This window comes from Boeremia exigua (genome assembly GCF_020726555.1).
Source record: "Boeremia exigua strain MPI-SDFR-AT-0100 chromosome Unknown C7974scaffold_4, whole genome shotgun sequence".
Classification (NCBI taxonomy): Eukaryota; Fungi; Ascomycota; class Dothideomycetes; order Pleosporales; family Didymellaceae; genus Boeremia; species Boeremia exigua.
In genome coordinates, this window is record NW_025763521.1 from 2,772,518 (window position 1) to 2,793,124 (window position 20,607).

Sequence of the window (20,607 nt, forward strand, 5' to 3'; positions counted from 1 at the left end):
ATCAGGCCAAGTGCGGAAGCCAGCCACGAATGACTCCAACTGCACCAGGCGCTGACGGATGCGCTGGCACAGCAACCCTGGTCGACCAACAAAGCGACATGCGACACCCCCACACGGACTTCAAATTTACGCCACCGATCATAGCATATGTGGGCGGCGCGATGCACAGCTCATCGTGCGCGGGTTGCCGCATCGGCCTACGTTCACGTGGTGTTGGGGTGCATGAGGGACCGACGATTTGGGGTGGGGAAGGGGAATTTGCGGACTAGAGAGATGGGCTGGGGGAAGTGTGGCAGTGCTCCTTCATAACGATGAGCGAGTGGCGGATTCAAGATTGGATGGCAGGGTGGTTGACGTTCTGCAAGCTCGAGGGAGGTTGCTGTTGGTCTTCCTTCCAAATTCAGATCTGCCCTGCTACATTTTCTGTAGCTGGGCAGGGCTGGTTGAGTCACGGGGACAAGCCAAACGGGTAATCTCGTTGATATGTCCGCTTTCATGAAGCGGTGCTCGAGGGAGATCCAAAATATAGCCGCAAATCCAACCCAAATCAATACTGACACTTCCGCCAACCAAATAGTAGGAACGATAGCTTTTGCCGTAAGGAAATAGTGTGTCTTCGGTGAAGACACTTTGTAAGACAGCTTGGTAGAACATGGGTGCGAATACAGGGTAACGGGCCCATACACAGTATGGCAAATCTGAGTTGAGAAAGGAAATAAGCTCTGAAGAAATCCTTCGAGAGCTCGAAACAAGCTAACACCAAGAATCAGGTGTAGCGAAGAGAAAGGCGCAAACTGGAGAGGACATGTATGTTGCAGGGCACCGTGAGCTGTTCATGATTGGTGTGCATGTGTTCTGCAAGACACAAGTCGCTTTGACCGGTTTGCTCGTCGAAGAATGAACTCCCGAATGTGTTGTGCGTGAAATTTGGTGAGTCGGTAGGTGTGGTAGCTGTGTCCCGCGATGGTTGGACGATGCGTAAGCGCTTGCTTCGTCCTAGGGCCTCTTTAGGCAGCAGCGAATATGTCGTATTGATACACAATAGAATGAAGTAGTTGGTCAGCTTCAACTATGTCGATGCTGCTGGGGTTGTCGCTCGTTTAATTGACGAATCGTGCGCGATTTGATGTGTGCGATGGATTCCCTGTCCGGCAGGAAGTAGGTGTTCGCCTCACTAATGTGAAACCGACGTGTGATATCCATGATACGACAAATCTGACTGGTCCATCGGCATCAAGGTGTTCATTGGTTCGAGCTTAAATTGACGGCATCGAAGGACGGTGGTAAACTCGGGCGCGGTAGACGGTGCGGGTTGATGTCTGCCCGCAAAGGTAGCTAGACTTGATGTGTGTAATGTCACGACTCAGAGATTTGAGTATCAGAGGAATGTTGTCTCACTCTTCTTCGAGCGTCCTCCTTGGTCGGGTCGGACGTGGGCGTGAATGGACTTTGACCTGGTGAGCCACAAGTGCGTCACTACGTTTATACTTGCGCCTGCAGCCGTCTTCCTGACACGCGAAGGATCTTGACCCGCCCTCGCCGTGGATCGTTTGTCTGTGCCTAGTTAGGTTTCTTTTGCAGTAGCTGCCAGTGAATGATTGGGGGCACAAGTGGCACGACACGTTCTTTCTGTACTGTATTAGTGTATTGTGCCAGTGGGCAATGTAGACACAACTTACTCTACTCCACTAGACTGCGAGTATAGCGTCGTATTCGAAAGCGCTGAGTTGGTGGAGGTCAGACTTAGGTTCGAACCACCTCGCTGCATAGGCGTGTATTGGTCGGAAGAAAGGAACTGGGTGTCCTGTGGGCCGGGAAATTCTGAACTTGGTAGGTCATACACATGTCCATTGTGGCTTTGAGAACCCTGGGAATGCACGATGGAAGGATACGGAATCACTCCAGCTTGAAATTCGAGACCGGGCATCGAATCGTCCTGAATGAATGAGTTGTCTTCGTCGATATTTGGGACTGCGTCATAGCACATTGCCTGAGGTGGAGTATCGTAGGCGTAGCTTCCAGCTTGGGTGGTGGCATCTGATGAGTAGCTCATCGGCAGATCTAATCCTGGCGGATTTTGTGTGAAATATGCGAAAGTCGGTGGATCATCGGCCGAGGGTGTGATCGCAGGCTGTTCAAACCCGACGGCATCGTCGAAGGCGGCGACATCGTCGAAGGCGGCGACATCGTCCAGTAGGGGCACAGTGTGGTCTGTATTGTCAGCCATCTCCGACTGCCATTCTGAGCCCCAGGCCAACTGCGGCGACAGTCAGTGCTATGTCGACAGCTTTCGTTTACCAAATGAATCTGCTGCCCCTGCTTACAGGCTCGCTTCGCTGCGCTACACTGTCGTTGATAAACCCCAGCTCGGAGTTAGAGTTGTCTCCTCCATAGCTCATGAATTCTTGAAGCAGGCTGTTATTGTTGGATTCATCGTATTCCAGGTCGTAGCCGTACAGTGCCGGTGACATGTGGGTGTCTACGAGTTGCCCCTCACGTGAAAATCGTGTATCGAAAGGATATGGCATTGCTAGGCTCTGTGAAGGATGTGAAAACCAGTCTCAAAGGCGGAGCGGATCTCAACGCTATTAAGAACACACGATAGTATCGTTTCGTCTCGAATGTCGTTGGTCGCTTCACTAACACCGTCAGCATCTCCCGCTGCTTTAGCCAGGCTACCACACGGCTCTCATCAGGGCGTCAGTTGTCAAAGCGCCGTCTGAGTGACTCTCAGCTCTCAGGACGCCAGCGCATAGTATCGGGACGCTGGAGTGTACGTGTAGTGCAAGTAGAGGCTCTAGCCGTCGCATCCAGGTGCTGAGACCCCAGGTGACGAAGATCGGCGTGAGACGTGCGGCCAATCTCAGAGCCAAGCTGCAGGGCGCTTTGTATACCAGGGCGAGCAGAGAGCCAGCACCGAAGTTGCCAGGTGATGGGTGCTTGCAGGAGACAGCATCACTGTGCAGCTGCCAGGGCCGGGGTCAAGTTCGACCAGTGGGCGCAGTCCGTGGAGGTGTCCAGCCGTGCGGTCGGATGGACACCCCGGGCTCAATCCTGGCGGACTCGCACTCCATGCTCTAGACGGGGTCGTGGCGCTCAGCCACGCTTGTTGGATAGGATGTGCTGTCCCGCTCAAAAACACCATAGCCTTCACTGGTGTGATATCGCTGCAGGGATCTTCGCGCGGCGGCAGCTGCCATCGAGGCAGAAACGCTGAGGAACCGTAGGAAGGAGCAGCCTTGGGTGGGGTTGAACCCAACGCCTTCCCTTGACCCCACTCTTGACTTCAGCCCGCTTTGCAACAACACAACGTACGCAAGAACGGTCTTCTTCGACATCGAGTCCTCCATCACGATGCGGGGCGTCGATGATAATATCGGGCTGGGCACGGTTGCCCTCTCTACGGCTTTGTCAGTAAGCAGTCGTACGAGGGCCAATTCACAGGCTCCCGCGCTAAGCGACGGTGGTGAAGGACCCAAATGCCGGCCAACCACCGTCAACCACGGGGGTGTGCACGCGTCCCGAAAAACCAGGCAAAGGAATTAGAATTGCGGCGTCTGGGGGCGGGCCGTTTCGTGCGCCCGTAGCGACAGAGGGAGCGCAAGGTAACAATGCCGCAAACCAACAGGCCATTGAATGTGTGGCAGCCCTGTCTCGCGAGGCAAATATTTGGTGAACCGAGTCCCGCAATGTCGCACATTGGAAATCTTATAGCACACCAGTTGGGCGGAAACATGGTCAATCTATGCCCGAGCTGTCATGCAGACTGAACGGAAACCCTGTCCGCGATCTGGTCGCGCTGCACTCCTCACCAACCTCGACACAACACGTCGCACGCGGATATGACATTGATGAGCCGGGCATCGGCGTGTTCTGACAGCTCCAAGCTTGCCTAGGAATCGACGAATGAGATGCTTCTGCCGCCCCCCCTCAGCCGAAGGTTTAGCTCGATGTGGCTTTCGTACCGCGCCATCTCCGCGTTGACTGCAAGAAAAAGGCAAACTTTGGGCTTCAACAAGGCGTAGCAATGCCGTGCGCTACTTGACGCGTGCATATCCCTTCTCATGTATGCGCTGTTCAGCAAGTCTGCCTCGGAGAAGAACTGTGGGGACAGCGGTTTGATTGGAATGCTCAGCCGCAATGTTGCTGTGCAGGTGCACGACATCGTGTGTCACATGCCTAATGTCATGCTCAACATTGTACGCGAGGTTTGACAGATCTCAGGTTACGTCCTGAAGTCATTGAACGCCATTCGATTGTGGTACTGGTACATTTTGTTGACAGGATCAGGCTCAAAGCTTAGACTTCGCGTCTTCAGGCTTTGCGACCTCAACTAGCGTCTTGCCGGTGTTCTTTCCCTCGAACAGCCCGACCAGCGCGTTCTCTGCTTGCGAAATGCCACCCTTGATGATGGTCTCCTTCCTCTTCAGCTTGCCTTCTGACAACCACTGTGCGAGCTCTTTCCTCGCCGCGGCGTACTTGTCAGCATAGTCGAAGACAACGAAGCCTTGCATGCGAATGCGCATTGAGATGATCATGAGGTAATTCTGCACGTGTCAGCATAACATAAGTACAATGAGCGAATGAGGAACGTACCGAAGGACCCTGAGGCTTTTTGTTGTTGTACTCGCTGATGGCACCGCACATGACGAAACGAGAGAACGGCTTCGCCCTCGTCAGCGCCAAATCGAGGATTTCGCCGCCGACGTTATCGAAGTAAACGTCAATGAACCCCTTTGTGGCAGCCCTGAACTTTTCCTTGAACTTAGGATCCTTGTAGTTCAAAGCCTCATCAAAACCCAGCTCTTCCTTCAACCACGCAACCTTGCTATCCTCCCCGGCAAGACCAAGCACCTTGGCACCCTTCAGCTTCGCAATCTGACCAACAACGCTGCCCGTCGCGCCAGCAGCACCAGACACAACAACGAAGTCTCCAGCCTTGACCTGTCCGACCTCGGTAATACCAAAATACGCCGTCAAACCAGTCATGCCCAAGCAGCCCAGCGCATCTGTCGGTATCGCACCACTCGGGAGGTCCAGCGGCTCGACATCCTTCTCCTTGAGCACCGCGTACTCGGCCCACCCGGCCATGCCGCTCGCATACGTGCCGACGGGGAACTTCTTGCTCTTGGAGGCGACGATAAGACCGATGCCGCTGCCGCGCATGACAGCGCCAATCTTGACGGGGGGGATGTACGAGCGCGTCGGGTTCAGCCAGCCGCGCATCGCGGGATCCAAGCTCAGGTAGAGCGTCTGGAACAGCACCTCGCCATCCTGGAGCGATGCGGCGGTCGGCACAGGGTGTTGCTGTGCCTCGAAGGTCTTGCCGGCGATGATGGCGTCCTGCGGCCTCTCCTTGAGGTGGATAGATGTGTAGGAAGGCATGGTCGTTGGAATGAGCGGGGCGCTGTTGCTTACACTTACGACGAGCCTGAAAGTGCAGAGAAGCTTAGTCGGAGAGATCGAGAGAGGACACCGGCGTCTTAAGAAGATTCCTGCAACGTTTCGGCCGTATCAGCGGATTGCGTTACTCGAGCCGACGTCCCCGTCGTGGGGTGAATCGCGGAGAAGTGAGCCTCGGTACGGCGCTACTGCCGCATTGGGCTCGCGCCGTCGAGTCGCCCGCGCCCGTGCGCTAGCCTTCGGCCTCTTCTCCAGACCCGACCTCGGGAGTACCTAGGTAGGACATGATCGGAGTGCACGTTGCATGCTTCGTCAAAGTGCACATTGCAGCCCTGCAGTCACGAACACCACAGAGTCTGCGCTGTTGGATGGCGCTGTGATTCGCTATAGGGACTACGCGTGTTCAAAGCGTTCCACACCGCAGCGGCCGCAACTGAAACACACCTCCTGCTGCATCAGATGCACTGCATCCAGACACCCCGTAGCGCCTCGCTCGCATCGCTAGAACCGGCCCAGTAGCTTGCGTGAAATGGTACGGAATACTGATGATTGTGACGAAGGCTGCGGCACTGGTTTCGTAGCTTGTCGAGGTGGATGGGGGCGGAGATGTGTGTGGGTCGATAGGGACGTTGCTGTGTTTATTTAGCTCCGGATATTTGGCCAAATACATTGCTTGTTGGGGCCATATTGCTGTTCGTGTCGTTGAATATCTCGTCTCGACTATGTAATCACTGGATGGTGTCCGGACTGTGTTTTTGATATCGTACCTCCGACGTCGTCCCCCGATGCTGACCTGTGCACCTCTTGAACACCGTCTACTCCTCGGCGCCATCCATCTCGACATCGCCTTCCTCCTCTTCCTCCTCGCCCTCCTGCTCACCCCACCACAGCGTCGGCCCCAGCCCCGCTTGATTCATCGAGCCCTACACACGTTAGCACACATCCCGCACCCACACGCATAGCACCTACAATAACCCTCCACGCCGTGCCGCGCTCATCCACCACCTCGCCCGCCTCATTCCGCTGCTCAATCGTCGGCCGCTGATCGACCCACTCCTCCTGCTCGACGCGAAACAGCACCGGCTCGCCCTTGTCCAGAAACAGCTCGGTGCCCTCCGAGTTCCACACCCACACGTTCTCGCTCTTCTCGAAGCGCGTGTCCTCGAACAGATTCTGCCGCGGCACAAACACCTCGCTCGTGAAATCGAGGTCGATGGTGATGCCCTCGGGCGAGCTGGACTTGATCCTCCCCGCGATGATTTCGCCGCGGAACGGGCGGAAGACGGCCAGCCGGAAGGCGATGTTGATGTTCACGAGCCCCGTGCCGTGGCCGATCAGGCCCTCGGTTGCGGTGAGGATGTCCCAGAGTGCGATGCAGAGGCCGACCTGCGGGATGATTTTGTTGCTGTATTTGGTGTTTATGGCGTCTTTGATGGATTGAGGGGAGGGCTTGTTGAAGTCGTGCGGGGCCAGTTGGATTAGGTCTTCGATTGTGCTCTGGAGGGAGTTAGCACGTGATGCGCTGGGTGGGTGTCGTGGGGTAACAAGGCGCGACGCTTTCAAGAGTAGATAGCGCTCTGAATTTGGGGAGAGGTATAGAGGAGAACAGACAGAGTGAAAGACAGCTCATGAGAGACGGCGCAGTTCAAGCTGCCAAGAAAGGTTATACAGGCTGCGCACAAACTCAAGCAATACAACTTACAAGAATGAACATGATGGCGGCGGTCGAGGCTTCATGCTCTGCTTCTTTGACAATCAGGAGATCGGGCGTTGTGTCACCGCAGCATTTCAGTGGTGACTGAGAAATGTGAGCGCGGCTGGCGAATGACGGTTCTTTCCCTCCGCAGGCGCGCTAGCGCTATCGATAAGAAAAGATACAGCTGCGGACTTCCGGCGCGTCTCCACCTCGCAATTCTCGCTGGAAGTGTCTATCTGCACACAGGCATAGCATGTGAGGAACCAAGTCGCTGGAGTGCATACTCACAACCTACACAATGACGTCGTTCACGTTCCCTCCACCACCGCCACCGCCGCCAAAAGCGGCTTCGAACGATGCGCCGAGCTACTCGAGCCAACGCGGCGGCCCAGGTCGAGGCAGAGGCGGTGATAGAGGGCGGGGAGGCGACCGCGGTCGCGGAAGGGGTGGCCGTGGCCGTGGCGATCACAACTCCGGTCAAAGCCGCGGGAACGCGCATGGAGGACGAGGAGGTTCAAGAGGAGGCTACGGGAACAGCTATGGAGGGAACACTCAGCAGCCTCCGACATCATACGCCAACCCTGCGTTTGCGAACCAGCCACAAGGAGTCCCGCCGCAGATGAATCCGCAGGCCTTTGCACAAGCCATGTCGTTTATGTCTACGCCAGCCGGCGTGCAGTCGATGACGGCGTTCACAAACCGCATGTCAGCGCAGTACCCGCAGTCTCCGCCGCCAGCGCAGCCCGCGCCACGCTTCTCGCCCGGACAGCAGGCGGGCCAGAAGCGGAAGCGTCCAGAGTCCAACGCGCCGCACCTACCGCCAAAGAAGCCGTCGGGACCAAAGCCCCCGCGAGCGAAGGCAGCTGTGGCTCCACCTGTGCCGAGCTTTGGCTTCTCTCTCCCAGCGCCCACAGCGGCATCGAAAGCAAGCCAGAAGAAGCGAGTGAATCTGGGCCTCAGCGAGCAGAACGTCGCGGACGAGAGCAGCAGCGACGAAGAGGACGTGGACGAGGAAGCCGAGTTCGCCGAGAAAGTCAAGGTCGAGGGCGTCGCCTTCGAGCACAACGGCGAGATGATCTCGCTGCAAACCGCCGCCGACGTGCAAGCCTACATCAAAGACCGGCGCCGAAACTACCCCACGCAGCAGCGCATCCGCGACAAGGCGCAGGAACTCGCCGCGCGCCGCGAGCACGAGCTGGAATTCCTACACAGAGTCAAAGGCAAGCCCCGACCGACGCAGACCGCCCCCGCGCCCGATCCCAACCCGCCCCGCAAGCCAACCCACGCCGACACCGCCAACCGCGAGAAACTCGCCGCCCTGCGCAAACGCCTCCACGAAAGCATGCTCGCCAAGCGCCCGCCCGCCCCGCTCGTCGCCGGCTACGACAGCGACCCCGCGTCCGACGAAAGCTCGGTGCTGTCCGACTCGTCCGTGCTGTCCGAGTCATCTGACGAGGACGACGACGAGGAGGAGGAGGAGGAGGAGGAGGATGAAGCCAGCGACAGCGACGCGCCCCCCGAACCCACCTCGTCCAAATCCGCACCCCCGCCTGTCACTATCCCGCCGCCGCCCGCGCCGCCCGAGACGTGCAGGATCTGGGCGCGCGACGGGCGCTGCAAGTTCGGCCGCGGGTGTCGGTGGGCGCATCCGGCTGCGGAGAAGGGGAGCGGTAGGGAGAAGGAGAAGGGCAACGCAGGGGAGAAAGGTAACGGAGGGGATAAAGGTGCGGGCAGGGACAGGGAGGAGAAGAGGGTCGGGTTGTTTGAGAAGCTGGTGGAGCAGGAGCGGGAGAAGGCGGATCGGGGGGCGTTGGAGGCGATTAAGTTTCTGGGGCGCAATGGGTTTTTGGGGTAGTGATGCGTTTGGACGTGGCTGGGGAGGAGATGGAGGAGAGGTGGGTGTGGTTGTGGATGTAGGTGTTGATGTAGAAGCAGAATGATGCAGAAGATATGTCAAAGCATATGATGCAAATGAAGCACACGCCAAATCACACCCAGCTGAAGCAAATAATCCATACATACCACCATTCCTCACTCCCCAATAACATACCGACACCCCCCCGCCCCAACCCACACCTCATGCACCCTCCCCGCCTCGACGTCCCAGCGCGCACCCACGCCCAGCGTCTCTTTGCCTTCCCCTTCCTTCACTTCGCCTCCTTCTGCAGCACCCGGATACCGCATCGTCAGCGACCCGGAGAGGATCAGGTGTGTGGTTGCGGTGGCGTGGGAGTGGGGGGGGGTAGTGTGTGTTGCTGTGGTGGTGGGGTTAGAATTGCACTTATAGATGGGCTTGTGGATATCTAGGTATGCAGGTGTAGATGCGTATATGTATGCAGGTGTGTAGATGTAGGTGTGTAGATGTAGGCGTAGGTGCAGGCGTAGCTGTGTAAATGTGTATGTGTATGTGTATGTGCAGATATGTAGATGTGGTGGTGGTGTCACGTGCACTCACGGGCGATCGGTCCAGGTGAAGACGTGCGCGTAGCCCCAGGAGCGGACAAGGGCTTCTGCGTCAGCCTTGCTGGGGGGCTGGGGCATGGTGTGAGGCGGCTTGGAGATGTTTCAAGAATCAGGTAATGTGGTGGCGTCGCGAGGGGTGTGGTTTGTGTACACAATACCGTCGAGTTTCGATGCTCGACGCCTCGTTGACGCCTCGTTGACGCCTCTCTGTTCACGCTCGTGTGGCGCAGCGCGGGGTCAAGCCGTCGCGGTCTCCGCTGGACCCTGTGACGTCGGTCAACACGCTGTCAACACGAAGCAGGGTCTGGCAGCAACGGCTTGGAACGTTGAAGCAAACAGGTATGCGACCACTGTTGCGAGTATCACAAATGGTAGGCGACTGAGAGTATCGCTGCTGGCGATTGGTCGGTCACGGGTATGCGGGTGCCAAGTGCGTCGCAGCAGGGTGTTGACCGCCTGGCTCCCACCGCAATCGCCAACGTGCGTCGTCAACGTGCGTCGCGCCCGCTTCAGCTGCCCGCTACGTGGTTCAACGCGCCGGCCCGCTTGCTGTCGCTGTCTATTTCCTCCTAGACTGCGTCTTGCGGCGTGTGTTCTGTATTGTGAGCTCTGTCTGTCTGCCAGCTGTATTGTGAGCTCTCCCCGTCAGCTGTGTTGAGTGAGCTGACGTGTAGCTGAGCTGGCTCCCGACAACCTGCTCGTTGCGTGACCCTACGACCTCATCACTACTCGACATACTTCCACCATGGAGGCCAAACTCGCGGCCCAGGAGGCCAAACTCGCGCCCAAGGACCCCAAGCTGGGCACGCCCAAGACGGACCAGCCGCAGCTCCAGGCGGGCGGCGGCACGGCGGCCGAAGCACACAAGGCGAAGCAGGCCGACGTGCTCTCGCCGCTGGTGGTGAAGTACCTGCGCACCGTCTACGAGGAGATCATGCCGCGCTACGACCTCGCCACGCCCGAGGGCCGCCTGCAGTGGGTGACGCAGGAGCAGCAGGGCCCCGCCGAGGACGCGCAGCTGCTGCAGGACGGCTCCTTCACGCACTTTGCCGACTACTTCCTGTCGGATGCCGCGAACGCCATGGGCCCGCCGCCGCCCATCGACGCCTCGCACCCCCTCTCCAACTACTTCATCTCGTCCAGCCACAACACGTACCTCACCGGCAACCAGCTGTCGAGCGACTCCAGCACCGACGCCTACAAGAACGTGCTGCTGCGCGGCTGCCGCTGCGTCGAGATCGACGTGTGGGACGGCGAGCCGCCGTCGAGCTCCAGCTCCGAGGACGAGGCCGAGCGCATCGGCCAGGCGAAGCTGCCGCGCGACAAGGCGAAGCTGGGCTTCCGCGAGCGCCTGGCCCTGCGCCTGCGCGGCAAGTCGGTCGGCAAGGACGACGAGCCGAAGGGGGATGTTGTGTCGGGCGCGCAGGAGAGCGTGGCCCCGTGGCGCGGCGACTCGACCTACCGCGCCGAGCCCAAGGTCTACCACGGCTACACCCTCACGAGCGAGATGAGCTTCCGCGAGGTCTGCGCCACCATCCGCGACTACGCCTTTGCCGCCTCGGACCTCCCGCTGATCGTCAGCCTCGAGGTCCACGCCAAGGCCGCCCAGCAGGAGATCATGGTCGAGCTGATGACCGAGTACTGGAAGGGCATGCTGGTCGACCTGCCGCTGGACCCGGCCCACACCGCCGAGACCGCCACGCTGCCCACGCTCAAGGACCTCGAGCGCAAGATTCTTGTGAAAGTGAAGCGCGGCCACGCCAAACCCGCCCCCGCCGTGCCCTCGACCCTGCAGGCCCCTGCCCCGCTCACAAAGACCGAGTCCGCCACGAGCCTCGCCTCGACGCCCTCGGACGAGGAGAAAGAAATGCCCGACGGCCAGAAGCCGCCCCCGAAGCCCAAAGTCATCGACGCCCTCGCCAGATTGGGCGTCTACTGCGGTGGCTACACGTACAAATCGCTGACCGCCCCGGAGGCCCGCATCCCGACGCACGTGTTCTCGCTGTCGGAGAAGACGCTGCTCGAAGTCCACACCGCCACCCCGGAGACCCTGTTCGCGCACAACAAGCACTTCTTCATGCGCGCCTACCCCAAGTCGCTGCGCATCACGTCGGGCAACCTGCAGCCCGCGGTCTTCTGGCGCGCCGGCGTGCAGATCGTGGCGCTCAACTGGCAGCGCTGGGACTCGGGCATGATGCTCAACGAAGCCATGTTCGCCGGCTCCGGCGGCTGGGTGCTGAAGCCGGCCGCGTACCGCAGCGGGTCTGCCGCCGCGACGCCCGCGCAGGCCGTCGGCAGCGCCGTGCTCGATCTCAGCATCGAGTTCTTGGCGGGCATGGGCGTGCCGCTGCCGCCGGAGGAGGACGATCCGATGGACTTCAAGCCGTATGTCAAGGTCGAGGTGCATGGGGTTGCCGAGGGGGCGCTGGAGTGCAAGGCCAAGACGAAGACGTATCGGACCACGGATCCGGATTTTGGGCGCGAGGTGGTGGGGTTCAAGGGCGTGGCGGGCGTGGCGGGGGAGTTGACGTTTGTGCGGTATGTTTGTTTTCGCTTCCACTCCTCTTCTCCGGTTCTGGGTTCTGCGCGACGCCGCTGTTCGTACACGGTCGAGTCGCAGCTGTCCCTGCCCTTTCTCCTCCCTTCCCCCTCCTTTCCCTGCTTACTAACACCCCCCCCAGCTTCAAAGTCATGGACGACGAGCGCCTCTCCGACGACCTGGCCGCCTGGGCCTGTGTCCGTCTCGACCGCCTGCAGCCCGGCGTGCGGCTGCTGCACTTGTACGACGGCAACGGGGTGATTACCAAGGGTGCGGTGCTGGTGCGGATCCGGAAGGTGGTGAGTGGGTAGCTGTAGTTTGCGTGAAGTGGGGGAGGAAGTGGGGAAGGGGGGGCTGGTGCCGGTGCTGGTGCTGGTGCTGGTGCTGGTGCTGGTGCTGGCACTGGTATATATGCACTGGCACTGGCACTTGCACTGGCACTGGTACATACGCACTGGCACTGGCACTGGTATACACACACTGGCACATATGCACAGGCACAGGCACATACACTAACCATCTATCCTGGCATACGCTGTCTCTCTCTCTCTCTCTCTCTCTCTCTCTCTCTCTCTCTCTCTCTCTCTCTCTCTCTCTCTCCAACGCCTGCAAACCTCCTATCTCCTATCCCCACCCCTCGTTCCCGACCCCGACGCCCTGTCTCGCCCTCGCCCACGCCCCCGTCCTTCTTACCACCGACATCGATACGCATATCCATACGAATACGCATATCGATATGAACATCCATTCATGGCAGCCCGCTGATCCAGACTCCGCAGTTCCGGCCCCCCAACGCGAGGCTGCTGCACGCTGTGCCCCTGTCGTCTGCGGCTGTGTCTGCGCCCCTGTTGCCTACGCAGCGCTCCGCCTAGCAGGCGCGGCGGCTGCATCAACATCAGCACCAGCATCAGGATCGGGACCAGCAGCTGCATCAGGACCAGCTGCATCAGGACCAGCATCAGGACTCTCAATACCCCCGCCATCGCCACCGCCATCGCCATTACAGCGGCCTTGGGGCTCGTCGTTCACACGAGCGTGACCATGACCATGGCCATGTCCACAGCTGGGACTCTCGTGATGAGCCATACCACCTCCACCTCCACCGCTACCGCTACCGCTACCGCGATCCTAATCCCAAGACGCGGGGCGAGCGCAGTGTGCGGGCTGGTCTTGCGCTCGGGCTGAGGGGTGTGGGGTTTGCGCTGGGTCTTGGGGGGGTTGGGGGGCTTGGAGGCGGAGGTGAGGTTGGAGGCGGAAGTGGAGACGAGCGAGTGGGTAGCAAGTGAGTGGGTAGCGAGGAGGGGGGAGTGGGTAGTCTAGGAGAGGAGGGCTGGGGGGGGGTAGGGAGGGGTGAGTAGTGTGGGTGTGGCATAGCGACAGCGCGGTCTACGTCCTAGTGTGTATCTTGAGGGTATTGTTTTTTGCTTGTTGTTGTGCTTCTTCTTCTTCTTCTTCTTCTTCTTCTTCTTCTTCTTCTTCTTCTTCTTCTTCTTCTTCTTCTTCTTCTTCTTCTTCTCCCCCTACTCCTTCTTCTCCTCCTCTTTTTCTTGACGCACAGCACTCCACCATCCTACTCCACACCGTCCTACTCCAACACCGATACTCACCAATCCACCCCTGCCATTTCCCCCAGCTTTGTGTTCTCTGCTCACCTCGTTCTCCCATCCCCCCCCCCCCCCCCCCTTCCCCTCTATTTCCCATGTCCGTGTCCCATGGCCGTGTCCCATGTCCGTGTCCCACATCCCACACCCCGCGCCCCCCTTCCCAACCCACCACCTCCCTCAAACCCACCGCCCCGATCCAAAAGTCCCAGACCTTAAACCATTCGTGGTCGCGCCACACGTGTCTCCGCACCGACAGCCTAGACCGCGGGGCCGGAGGACGAGCGACGCGTAGGCCCGCAGCCGCGCATCTGTGGGATGTGGAGCGCGGAGGTGGAGGTTGGACTGCGGACTCGATTTTGAATTTGGACTCGAGACGGAGAATGAGGAAAAGAGGGGTGGAGGTTTGAGGCATGGGACTTGGTACGCGGCGCTTGGAGTCTGGGGAGTTGGATCTGGGGCTTGGAGTGCGTGGTGGGTTTGGAGGGGGGGGGGGGGGGGGGGTGGAGCTGGAAAGAGGAGGGAGTGACAAGGGAGATGAAGCGAGGAGGAGGAGTGCGGTAATACGAAGTGAGAAGAGATAGATAAGAGAGGCTGAGTAGAAATAGAGCATAGATGAGGCAGAAAGACCGCGAGGGAAAAGGGTGCAGAAAGGGGAAGAAAAGTGAGACAAAAGGTGTACACTGACCTTTGTGAGCGAAAATAAGACAGTGGAAAGAGTTAATCGGGGAGGAGTAGTATGCTGCGGAACGGAGGGAGGTAGAAGGAGCAATCGAAGACCATGGAGTAAGGATAAGAATGTTTTAGGAGAAGAGACAAACAGGAAACAACAAGATCAATACGACAAGACAAGACACCTATTCAATGTGCTTGAGAACCCGCAGCTTAAATGCCATGATCTCTCGCGCCCTTTGCACACTACAGACACACACTGAAAAGTACCACAAACCGTGCTTTCTCTGCCATTTCCCCCTAAAACACTCCTTCCGCTAGTTCGCTGTCACACCCCATATCCCCCTCATATCCCCTCCCGACATCCTGCTAGCACACTCCCACCTCGCCCCGACCTGCCACATACGCTCTCCGACACACTCACAACCAGTAACCCGCAACTCAGCCAACCCACCTCACCCAGCTCCAGCCCGTTCAACCCGCCTACTCCAGTCCCTAACCCGCACGCCGAATCCTACAGACGCACCGGATCAAAGCAGACCAGCGATCCAGCCCCTCAACCACGCGGTCCACTCGCCGCAGCAACTCACCCCGCAAAGCCGCAAACACGCAGAGCGCACACGTCCGAGATGCAAACACGCGGTGTGTCTGCGAGTCTACCGGTGCGCTGTGGCTAATATCAAGATGGAGAGGGTGTGGAGGACCTATGGATTGGCACGGGTACGTGATTCCCTACTCAATCACGTAGTGACTGGTTCAGCAGAGACAATGAGTGCGGCTAGACCGAGATTGAGGGGGGGCTGTTGTGTAGTTGGCAGAGAGTGCAACCGGGAGTGGCGCGTAGGCAGTGAGGAGGACAGGGCGGAGCTACAAGGAACAGTGTCCGTTGCGAGGCGTCCTGTCTCGCTGGTCTTCGGGCACGCATATCCTGCCATCTTTAATATTTTTTGTAGAGTGACTGCACAAACAGACGGCGTCTGGAAACACGTATACATCGGTGATTGCCAAGATATGAGGACCACCTCGAGACTAGCACGGTATGTGTAGTAGCCTTCTGATCTACAAGTAGTAGATAGCGCCGTACGTAGTTCCCGCCTTCATCCACGCCCTTCACCCAGCCGACCCAGCATCTCACAGCCACCTAAAGCCAAGTCCCGTCGCGATCTACACATACCTCGCAGTAGGATCCTGGATACAGCACGATCTGCCCATCCCAGCAGTCACTGCACCAGCGCTTTCCTCCTAGATAATTTTGTCCATCGCAGCAGGCGCGACACAGACGCCAGGAGCCTCTGGCAGGGTACCGCAGCCAGTGGAGTGAGAACTGCGGAGTTGCAGGCGAAGAGGAAGACTGGAGCTACAAGTACGGCGAGAGCGTGGAGTAGCGTCGAGGACGATTGCAGGGTCATAATTGCGGTAGCGTGGCGAGAGTGTAGAGTGTGGTGGGAACATGGAGGAGCATAGAGAAAGCATGAATTACGTAGCATGGCGTGAGTATAAAATCGCGTGGAGGGATGTAGTTGAGCACGACAAGACAGAGAGTGTGGGAAGAACATGACAATAGCATCAAGGAGTACAGTGAGAGCGTGGAGAAGCGGAGCGAGAAGATGGATCAACTGAGAGTCCTAAGAATAAAGAGGGATAGTGAGGTCAGGCAGTAGATTGTTGGAGCAGGAGACAAGCACGCGTGTAGTAGATCAGAGACTTGCTGTGTCGTGGAGTCCATCGTACCATAATTATATTGCTTCTTACCGTGGACTGGATCACATTCTATGATAGCATCTATCACATCGTCTCAACCTACATCTTATCTCTCTGTATGTGACGGCTTATCTCATCATGGACCACATCATGTTTCAGCATCCCTGCACACATCCTACATCATCCAACACAGACACAACGCGCGATGCAGGCAAAACCGCATGAAGGTTGCCTGCAAAAGATGACAATGTGCACTACATCATGACGGAAAACCTCACCGCGCCACTCCCATCTTGCGCCGATAGCGGAGTGCTTTTTGCGGCAGCTATTACACCATGATAAACGCCACACGGCCGCGTCTCAGCGCCGAGCGGTAAAACCAGCGTCGTGCGCGCCGATCGAGAATACGAGTCACCTCGTCAGCTGTAGCACCTCCTGCGCCTCTGGCCATCTCGCGAACCCAGTGTATTCCGACCCCCAGCTTCCGTGCGACACAACCATGCGCCTCGCCTGGCGCAGAAGAATGCCGTGCATCTGCCAGCCCGCGTGCGTCGGTCAAGGCAGCCGACCGCAAGCAGCTGACCCCCGGGGATGCGGTAAGCCAAACGAGTCTGGAGCGGGAGTACTTCCGCCCAATCCAGGCGGCTGTAGAAGTCCATGATCGAAGTCAAGCCGTCTGGTTGCACAAGATGATGACAGCGCTGCAGGGCGGGCGGTATAGGTTTGACTTCTCGGTTGAGACGGGTCAACGTTTCGTCAAGTCGGTGGTAGCCAACTGCAGCCTGAGAGCAAGCGCATGTGGCACACGTTAAGCAGCTAAGGTGAATGCCGCATCCGCGCGCAGCCCTCGTCGTCGTGGTATATTGCAGTAGCTCGGGTTGAAGATCACGATGTCAAGCACGCGCCAGATACTGAGACAACCCTCGCATTATGCTTGACACATCTGTCGACAGGTATGACAATTGAGTCTTGTCTTCTGCGGGTGGACCGAAGTATGGCGTCGAGTTGGAGATTTTGTGTCACAAGGCCACACCGTCATTGCGGGAAGGACATGTTGTGTCGTTGCGGTGCACGACGACTGAAAGACCTGTGGCAAGTTCCGCTCCGTGCAGACATCTCTTGATGTGGTCCTAGACCTGTTTCTGGAGGGCTGTGCTATCAACATCCGTACTTGACTGCCGACGAGTCAGTCCCTCACCGTTTTTGCGCTGTGTAACCGCAGATCAACCTGGTTCGTGTTCGAGTCGTTTGAGCAACAGAATACGGTATCCCGCGAAGGATCTGAATGTTCCACAAGCTAACGGGAGCTATGAAGAGCGGAATCTCGTACGTGTTGACTCAATTCAAGGTACTTCTGGTCAAGGCATGGTGTCTAGCGGTTCGGAGACATAGTGCGACGCAGCCTCGTTGTGCCTTCAATCGTCGATTGTCGCACCGTGCTACATGTCCCTACCAGATGAGGAGATACCTGAAGCTTGTCGTTCAAGTCACGCGTGTTTTCTGGAATCCACGGCGGGAAACAGGTCCGATTGACTGCTTTCGGGAAGTGTAGGTCTGACGGCCGAAGCATTGCACGCCTCAGATTATCTCGATGCCAAAACGCGGCGATAATCATCATAGTGACAATCGAGTGCCCAGTTCGTTGTTACAACGCACACCGACACTTGCGCTGAACATGTAACGTTGCTCCAACTTCGACATCGGTCCGATGTGAGTGAACGATTCTTGACTGACTGGAGAAGATGCAGGCGCTTGAAGGGATTTTCATGTATGGAAGACACCATGGCAAGTACCATTCACTGGTCAGGTTGGTGGGAGGCGTGATGGAGCAAGGTCTTGTAAGCGGAACGGTCCTTGCCTACCGAGCCGGGCGAAGCGTTACGCCACGTTTCTCATAAGTCCAGTTTCACAGTGCAACGAGACTTCAAGACTTGAAGCTCATTCGTCGCTATTGAGAAGCAATTCCACGAGCCTGGTACGCAGAAAGACGCCAATGCCATTCGGACGCGTTACCAACAAATCCAGTGTATGACCTATCGAGATCAAGTCGCTATGTCTGACTATCCGCGTCCCAGGAAGAGCGGTCTGAGATCACGAATCCAGAAAACTGAAGCTGCAGCAGTCGGCCCGGTACATCTCGTTGTGGGTCTATTCGACGAAAGGTTGATTATCGTGAGTTCAGGCCCAACGCCCAAGAGCTCGCCAGAAACGGAACTGCCCAAGATCATGATAGCTGGGGCGAACGGAATCACCGGAACTATAATCTCGGTGAGACGCACCAGACTGGTCGCAGCTGTCTATCACGACTCACTCTCACGCCAGTGATCAGTGTGGGTGCTCTTCCGCAACTATAAGGCTGCGTTTATTTTTCGTGTCAATTTCGCATACCTGCAAGCTTGCATGTAATTCGTGGACACTGACAGCCGTTTCAGCTACTGCCATGAAAAGAAGTCTCGGGGAAGGCGGCTGGTCTATATGCGGAACCGGGGAAAGTTCCCGTCGCGCTAGCGAGATTAGCGAGGTCGGGGAGTTGACGTCGGTTCGTATGGAAACGTTCGTTGCAGGCCAACTGTATGCGCTGCAGTGGGGCGTGCAGTGACATGTGCCGGCATCCAGAATCGATAAAGATGACGAGTCACTGTTGTGAAGCTCGACCCGAGTCGTGGATCGAGGTACCATCGTACACAATGTAAGTCAACCGTGCAACGACTGGAGCGGCCTGTGGTACAATCGTGCTCATGTGCCTGATGTATTGAGACGGCTATTGCTTGAACGAAGGCCCAAGTGCATGCGATCAATCAACACTGTCTTAGTCTGGACTAAGAGTCCCCCTCTTGAGTCTGTCGATAGTTACTTCCATGAGTGCGGGGCTGTGGGACAGGGCAGGGAGCGTTCGTCGCGTATCCTTGTGGCTGCATTAGCGCCAACTCTGAGAAAATGATAGATCTCATTTTCGAGTCTACAGCCTTGCCGCTGCTTGGGATACGGCAAATCAATCCTGATGAGGCTTGTATAGATCTGCAATGGTGCGACAAGCACCCGCGATGCGCCGCCGCCAGACTGGCGCCTCTGTTCCGCTGAGCCTAATGATAGGGTTGCTTTAGGGCTGTTGGCTGAGCCCACAGTAGAATTTAGCTGACAGGGATTGTCAAATGTTGTAGCGAAGATGTGAGAAAACGCCCTGCACGCACCGAGGACCAGGAAACACAAACGTACCCCTGTCAACCTCAACTGCTCCACCCGCAGCCTTCGGCGAGATCCCGGGTTGTGTTGAGAGGAGTAGAAGCAATCGGATGCTTTCGCTTGTCTTGGTAGGAGTTGGTTGGCATGTGTCTGTCCGCAGGCTCCATCAGAGTCGGTGGGACCACAATGTGCAAATGTTCCCGACGATACACAACGATCCTCTTCTTTCCCATGGCGGAGGTACATGAGGAAATGACTTCTCAAACCCTGGCACTGTGCTTCAGGGTCAGGCGCCACAAGCGTGCGTGCTGCAGCATGCAGCAACAGATTCGCGATAGGGCCTGTTGCCGTGCTGATGCTTGAGGGCGGCTGCGATACGTATAAAGTATCGTCTGCCCTCGTCTCGGATGTTCATCAATCAGCTCACTTCACCCTCAACCGTTCATAAGTCGCTCGCTTGCCAGAGACGCTTGCTGTTCTTCGCCATCATCAACAGTCAACGATATCATTCAACACTTACCAACTAAAACAAGACCGTCATGTGCCTTCCTTCTTCCATCGATCGCTTCGCCATTCCCTGCATATACGAAATCGAAGGCATCACCACCATGCCGGTATGTTGTCTTCTTGAGTACCACCTCGGTCGTTGATCAGTGGACTAACTGGGCCAGGTACCCGGACGCCGCTGCCCCGCCTGCCTAGAGCGTGGCGACACTGTATGGGTCATCCCTGGAAAATGCTGTCCGCAGTGTGGCACACCCGTTAACTAGAGGAACGATCCTTGTCTTGTGGTATGTGTACCTATCAATCCGGTGTCGACATGTCGCTGACTGCTTTGCAGGCTTTTGGTCGAAAACGCGCTTTCTTTACACTCGGGTTCTGCTTGACTTCGTATCCATCGGCGAATATTGGTAATGGTGTGAAGACTCTCCTGCATTTCAGCCCGGGCGGGACACTGATTACATTTACTGTTTTGGAGTTAGATGTGGCAACATCAACGGCAGCGAACGGACGCTCACGATAAAAGTTGATCTTGTACGATACTGAGAATAGACAAAGGATTCAGTTCAGCCTGCAATCGAAGCAATTCGTTCGACGTGTGTGACGTAATGATCCAGTGCTGTTCGCAATTGTGAGGGATTCGTCAGTTTTGGTGCCGCTCTGGCCCGCAATCTTGTCCATGCTATTGCAAGTAACATCGGGAGGTTCGATGCCGAAAACAGGCTTGTACTACCAGGAGTCACGCCATGCTGAGAACGTGTCTTGCTAAGTGAGACCTTGCTAGGTGAGACGTAGTGTGTAGAAGCGTACGCTCAATCGTTGCATAACGAAGTGGCAAACGGAGTTTA

The 20,607-nt window shown here is 57.3% G+C and overlaps 8 protein-coding genes across 8 annotated transcripts; 3 read left to right on the forward strand and 5 right to left on the reverse strand.

Annotated features, from left to right (window-relative positions):
• Nucleotides 1-945: 945 nt before the first annotated feature.
• On the reverse strand, nucleotides 946-2,360 carry C7974DRAFT_160712 (uncharacterized protein). Its single transcript, XM_046135946.1, has 2 exons — nucleotides 1,680-2,360; nucleotides 946-1,629 (listed from the first exon to the last, which is right to left on the reverse strand). The coding sequence occupies exons 1-2, from the start codon at nucleotides 2,225-2,227 to the stop codon at nucleotides 1,395-1,397; spliced, it is 783 nt and encodes a 260-aa protein (XP_045999663.1). The 5' UTR covers nucleotides 2,228-2,360; the 3' UTR covers nucleotides 946-1,394.
• A 504-nt stretch (nucleotides 2,361-2,864) lies between these two features.
• On the reverse strand, nucleotides 2,865-3,680 carry C7974DRAFT_160745 (uncharacterized protein). The gene is made up of 2 exons (XM_046135947.1): nucleotides 3,476-3,680; nucleotides 2,865-3,400 (listed from the first exon to the last, which is right to left on the reverse strand). Exons 1-2 carry the CDS (start codon nucleotides 3,631-3,633, stop codon nucleotides 3,151-3,153), a joined length of 408 nt encoding a protein of 135 aa, XP_045999664.1. The 5' UTR covers nucleotides 3,634-3,680; the 3' UTR covers nucleotides 2,865-3,150.
• Nucleotides 3,681-4,084: 404 nt separating this feature from the next.
• Nucleotides 4,085-5,599, reverse strand: C7974DRAFT_160768 (uncharacterized protein). The gene is made up of 2 exons (XM_046135948.1): nucleotides 4,597-5,599; nucleotides 4,085-4,547 (listed from the first exon to the last, which is right to left on the reverse strand). The coding sequence occupies exons 1-2, from the start codon at nucleotides 5,383-5,385 to the stop codon at nucleotides 4,293-4,295; spliced, it is 1,044 nt and encodes a 347-aa protein (XP_045999665.1). The 5' UTR covers nucleotides 5,386-5,599; the 3' UTR covers nucleotides 4,085-4,292.
• A 619-nt stretch (nucleotides 5,600-6,218) lies between these two features.
• C7974DRAFT_374977 (DNA-directed RNA polymerase-like protein III 25 kDa polypeptide) lies at nucleotides 6,219-7,117 on the reverse strand (the record flags this gene model as incomplete). Its single annotated transcript, XM_046140181.1, has 3 exons — nucleotides 6,219-6,326; nucleotides 6,373-6,900; nucleotides 7,106-7,117. The coding sequence occupies 3 exons, from the start codon at nucleotides 7,115-7,117 to the stop codon at nucleotides 6,219-6,221; spliced, it is 648 nt and encodes a 215-aa protein (XP_045999666.1).
• Nucleotides 7,118-7,317: 200 nt separating this feature from the next.
• C7974DRAFT_356839 (uncharacterized protein) lies at nucleotides 7,318-8,954 on the forward strand (the record flags this gene model as incomplete). The annotated part of the gene is made up of 2 exons (XM_046139607.1): nucleotides 7,318-8,737; nucleotides 8,834-8,954. Exons 1-2 carry the CDS (start codon nucleotides 7,398-7,400, stop codon nucleotides 8,952-8,954), a joined length of 1,461 nt encoding a protein of 486 aa, XP_045999667.1. The 5' UTR covers nucleotides 7,318-7,397.
• A 984-nt stretch (nucleotides 8,955-9,938) lies between these two features.
• On the forward strand, nucleotides 9,939-12,453 carry C7974DRAFT_391620 (PLC-like phosphodiesterase). Its single transcript, XM_046141597.1, has 3 exons — nucleotides 9,939-10,193; nucleotides 10,242-12,100; nucleotides 12,244-12,453. The coding sequence occupies exons 2-3, from the start codon at nucleotides 10,308-10,310 to the stop codon at nucleotides 12,410-12,412; spliced, it is 1,962 nt and encodes a 653-aa protein (XP_045999668.1). The 5' UTR covers nucleotides 9,939-10,193; nucleotides 10,242-10,307; the 3' UTR covers nucleotides 12,413-12,453.
• A 225-nt stretch (nucleotides 12,454-12,678) lies between these two features.
• On the reverse strand, nucleotides 12,679-13,378 carry C7974DRAFT_391623 (uncharacterized protein). Its single transcript, XM_046141598.1, has one exon. The coding sequence runs from the start codon at nucleotides 13,100-13,102 to the stop codon at nucleotides 12,791-12,793; it is 312 nt and encodes a 103-aa protein (XP_045999669.1). The 5' UTR covers nucleotides 13,103-13,378; the 3' UTR covers nucleotides 12,679-12,790.
• Nucleotides 13,379-19,797: 6,419 nt separating this feature from the next.
• C7974DRAFT_308474 (uncharacterized protein) lies at nucleotides 19,798-20,028 on the forward strand (the record flags this gene model as incomplete). Its single annotated transcript, XM_046138171.1, has 2 exons — nucleotides 19,798-19,872; nucleotides 19,930-20,028. The coding sequence occupies 2 exons, from the start codon at nucleotides 19,798-19,800 to the stop codon at nucleotides 20,026-20,028; spliced, it is 174 nt and encodes a 57-aa protein (XP_045999670.1).
• Between the last annotated feature and the right edge of the window lie 579 nt (nucleotides 20,029-20,607).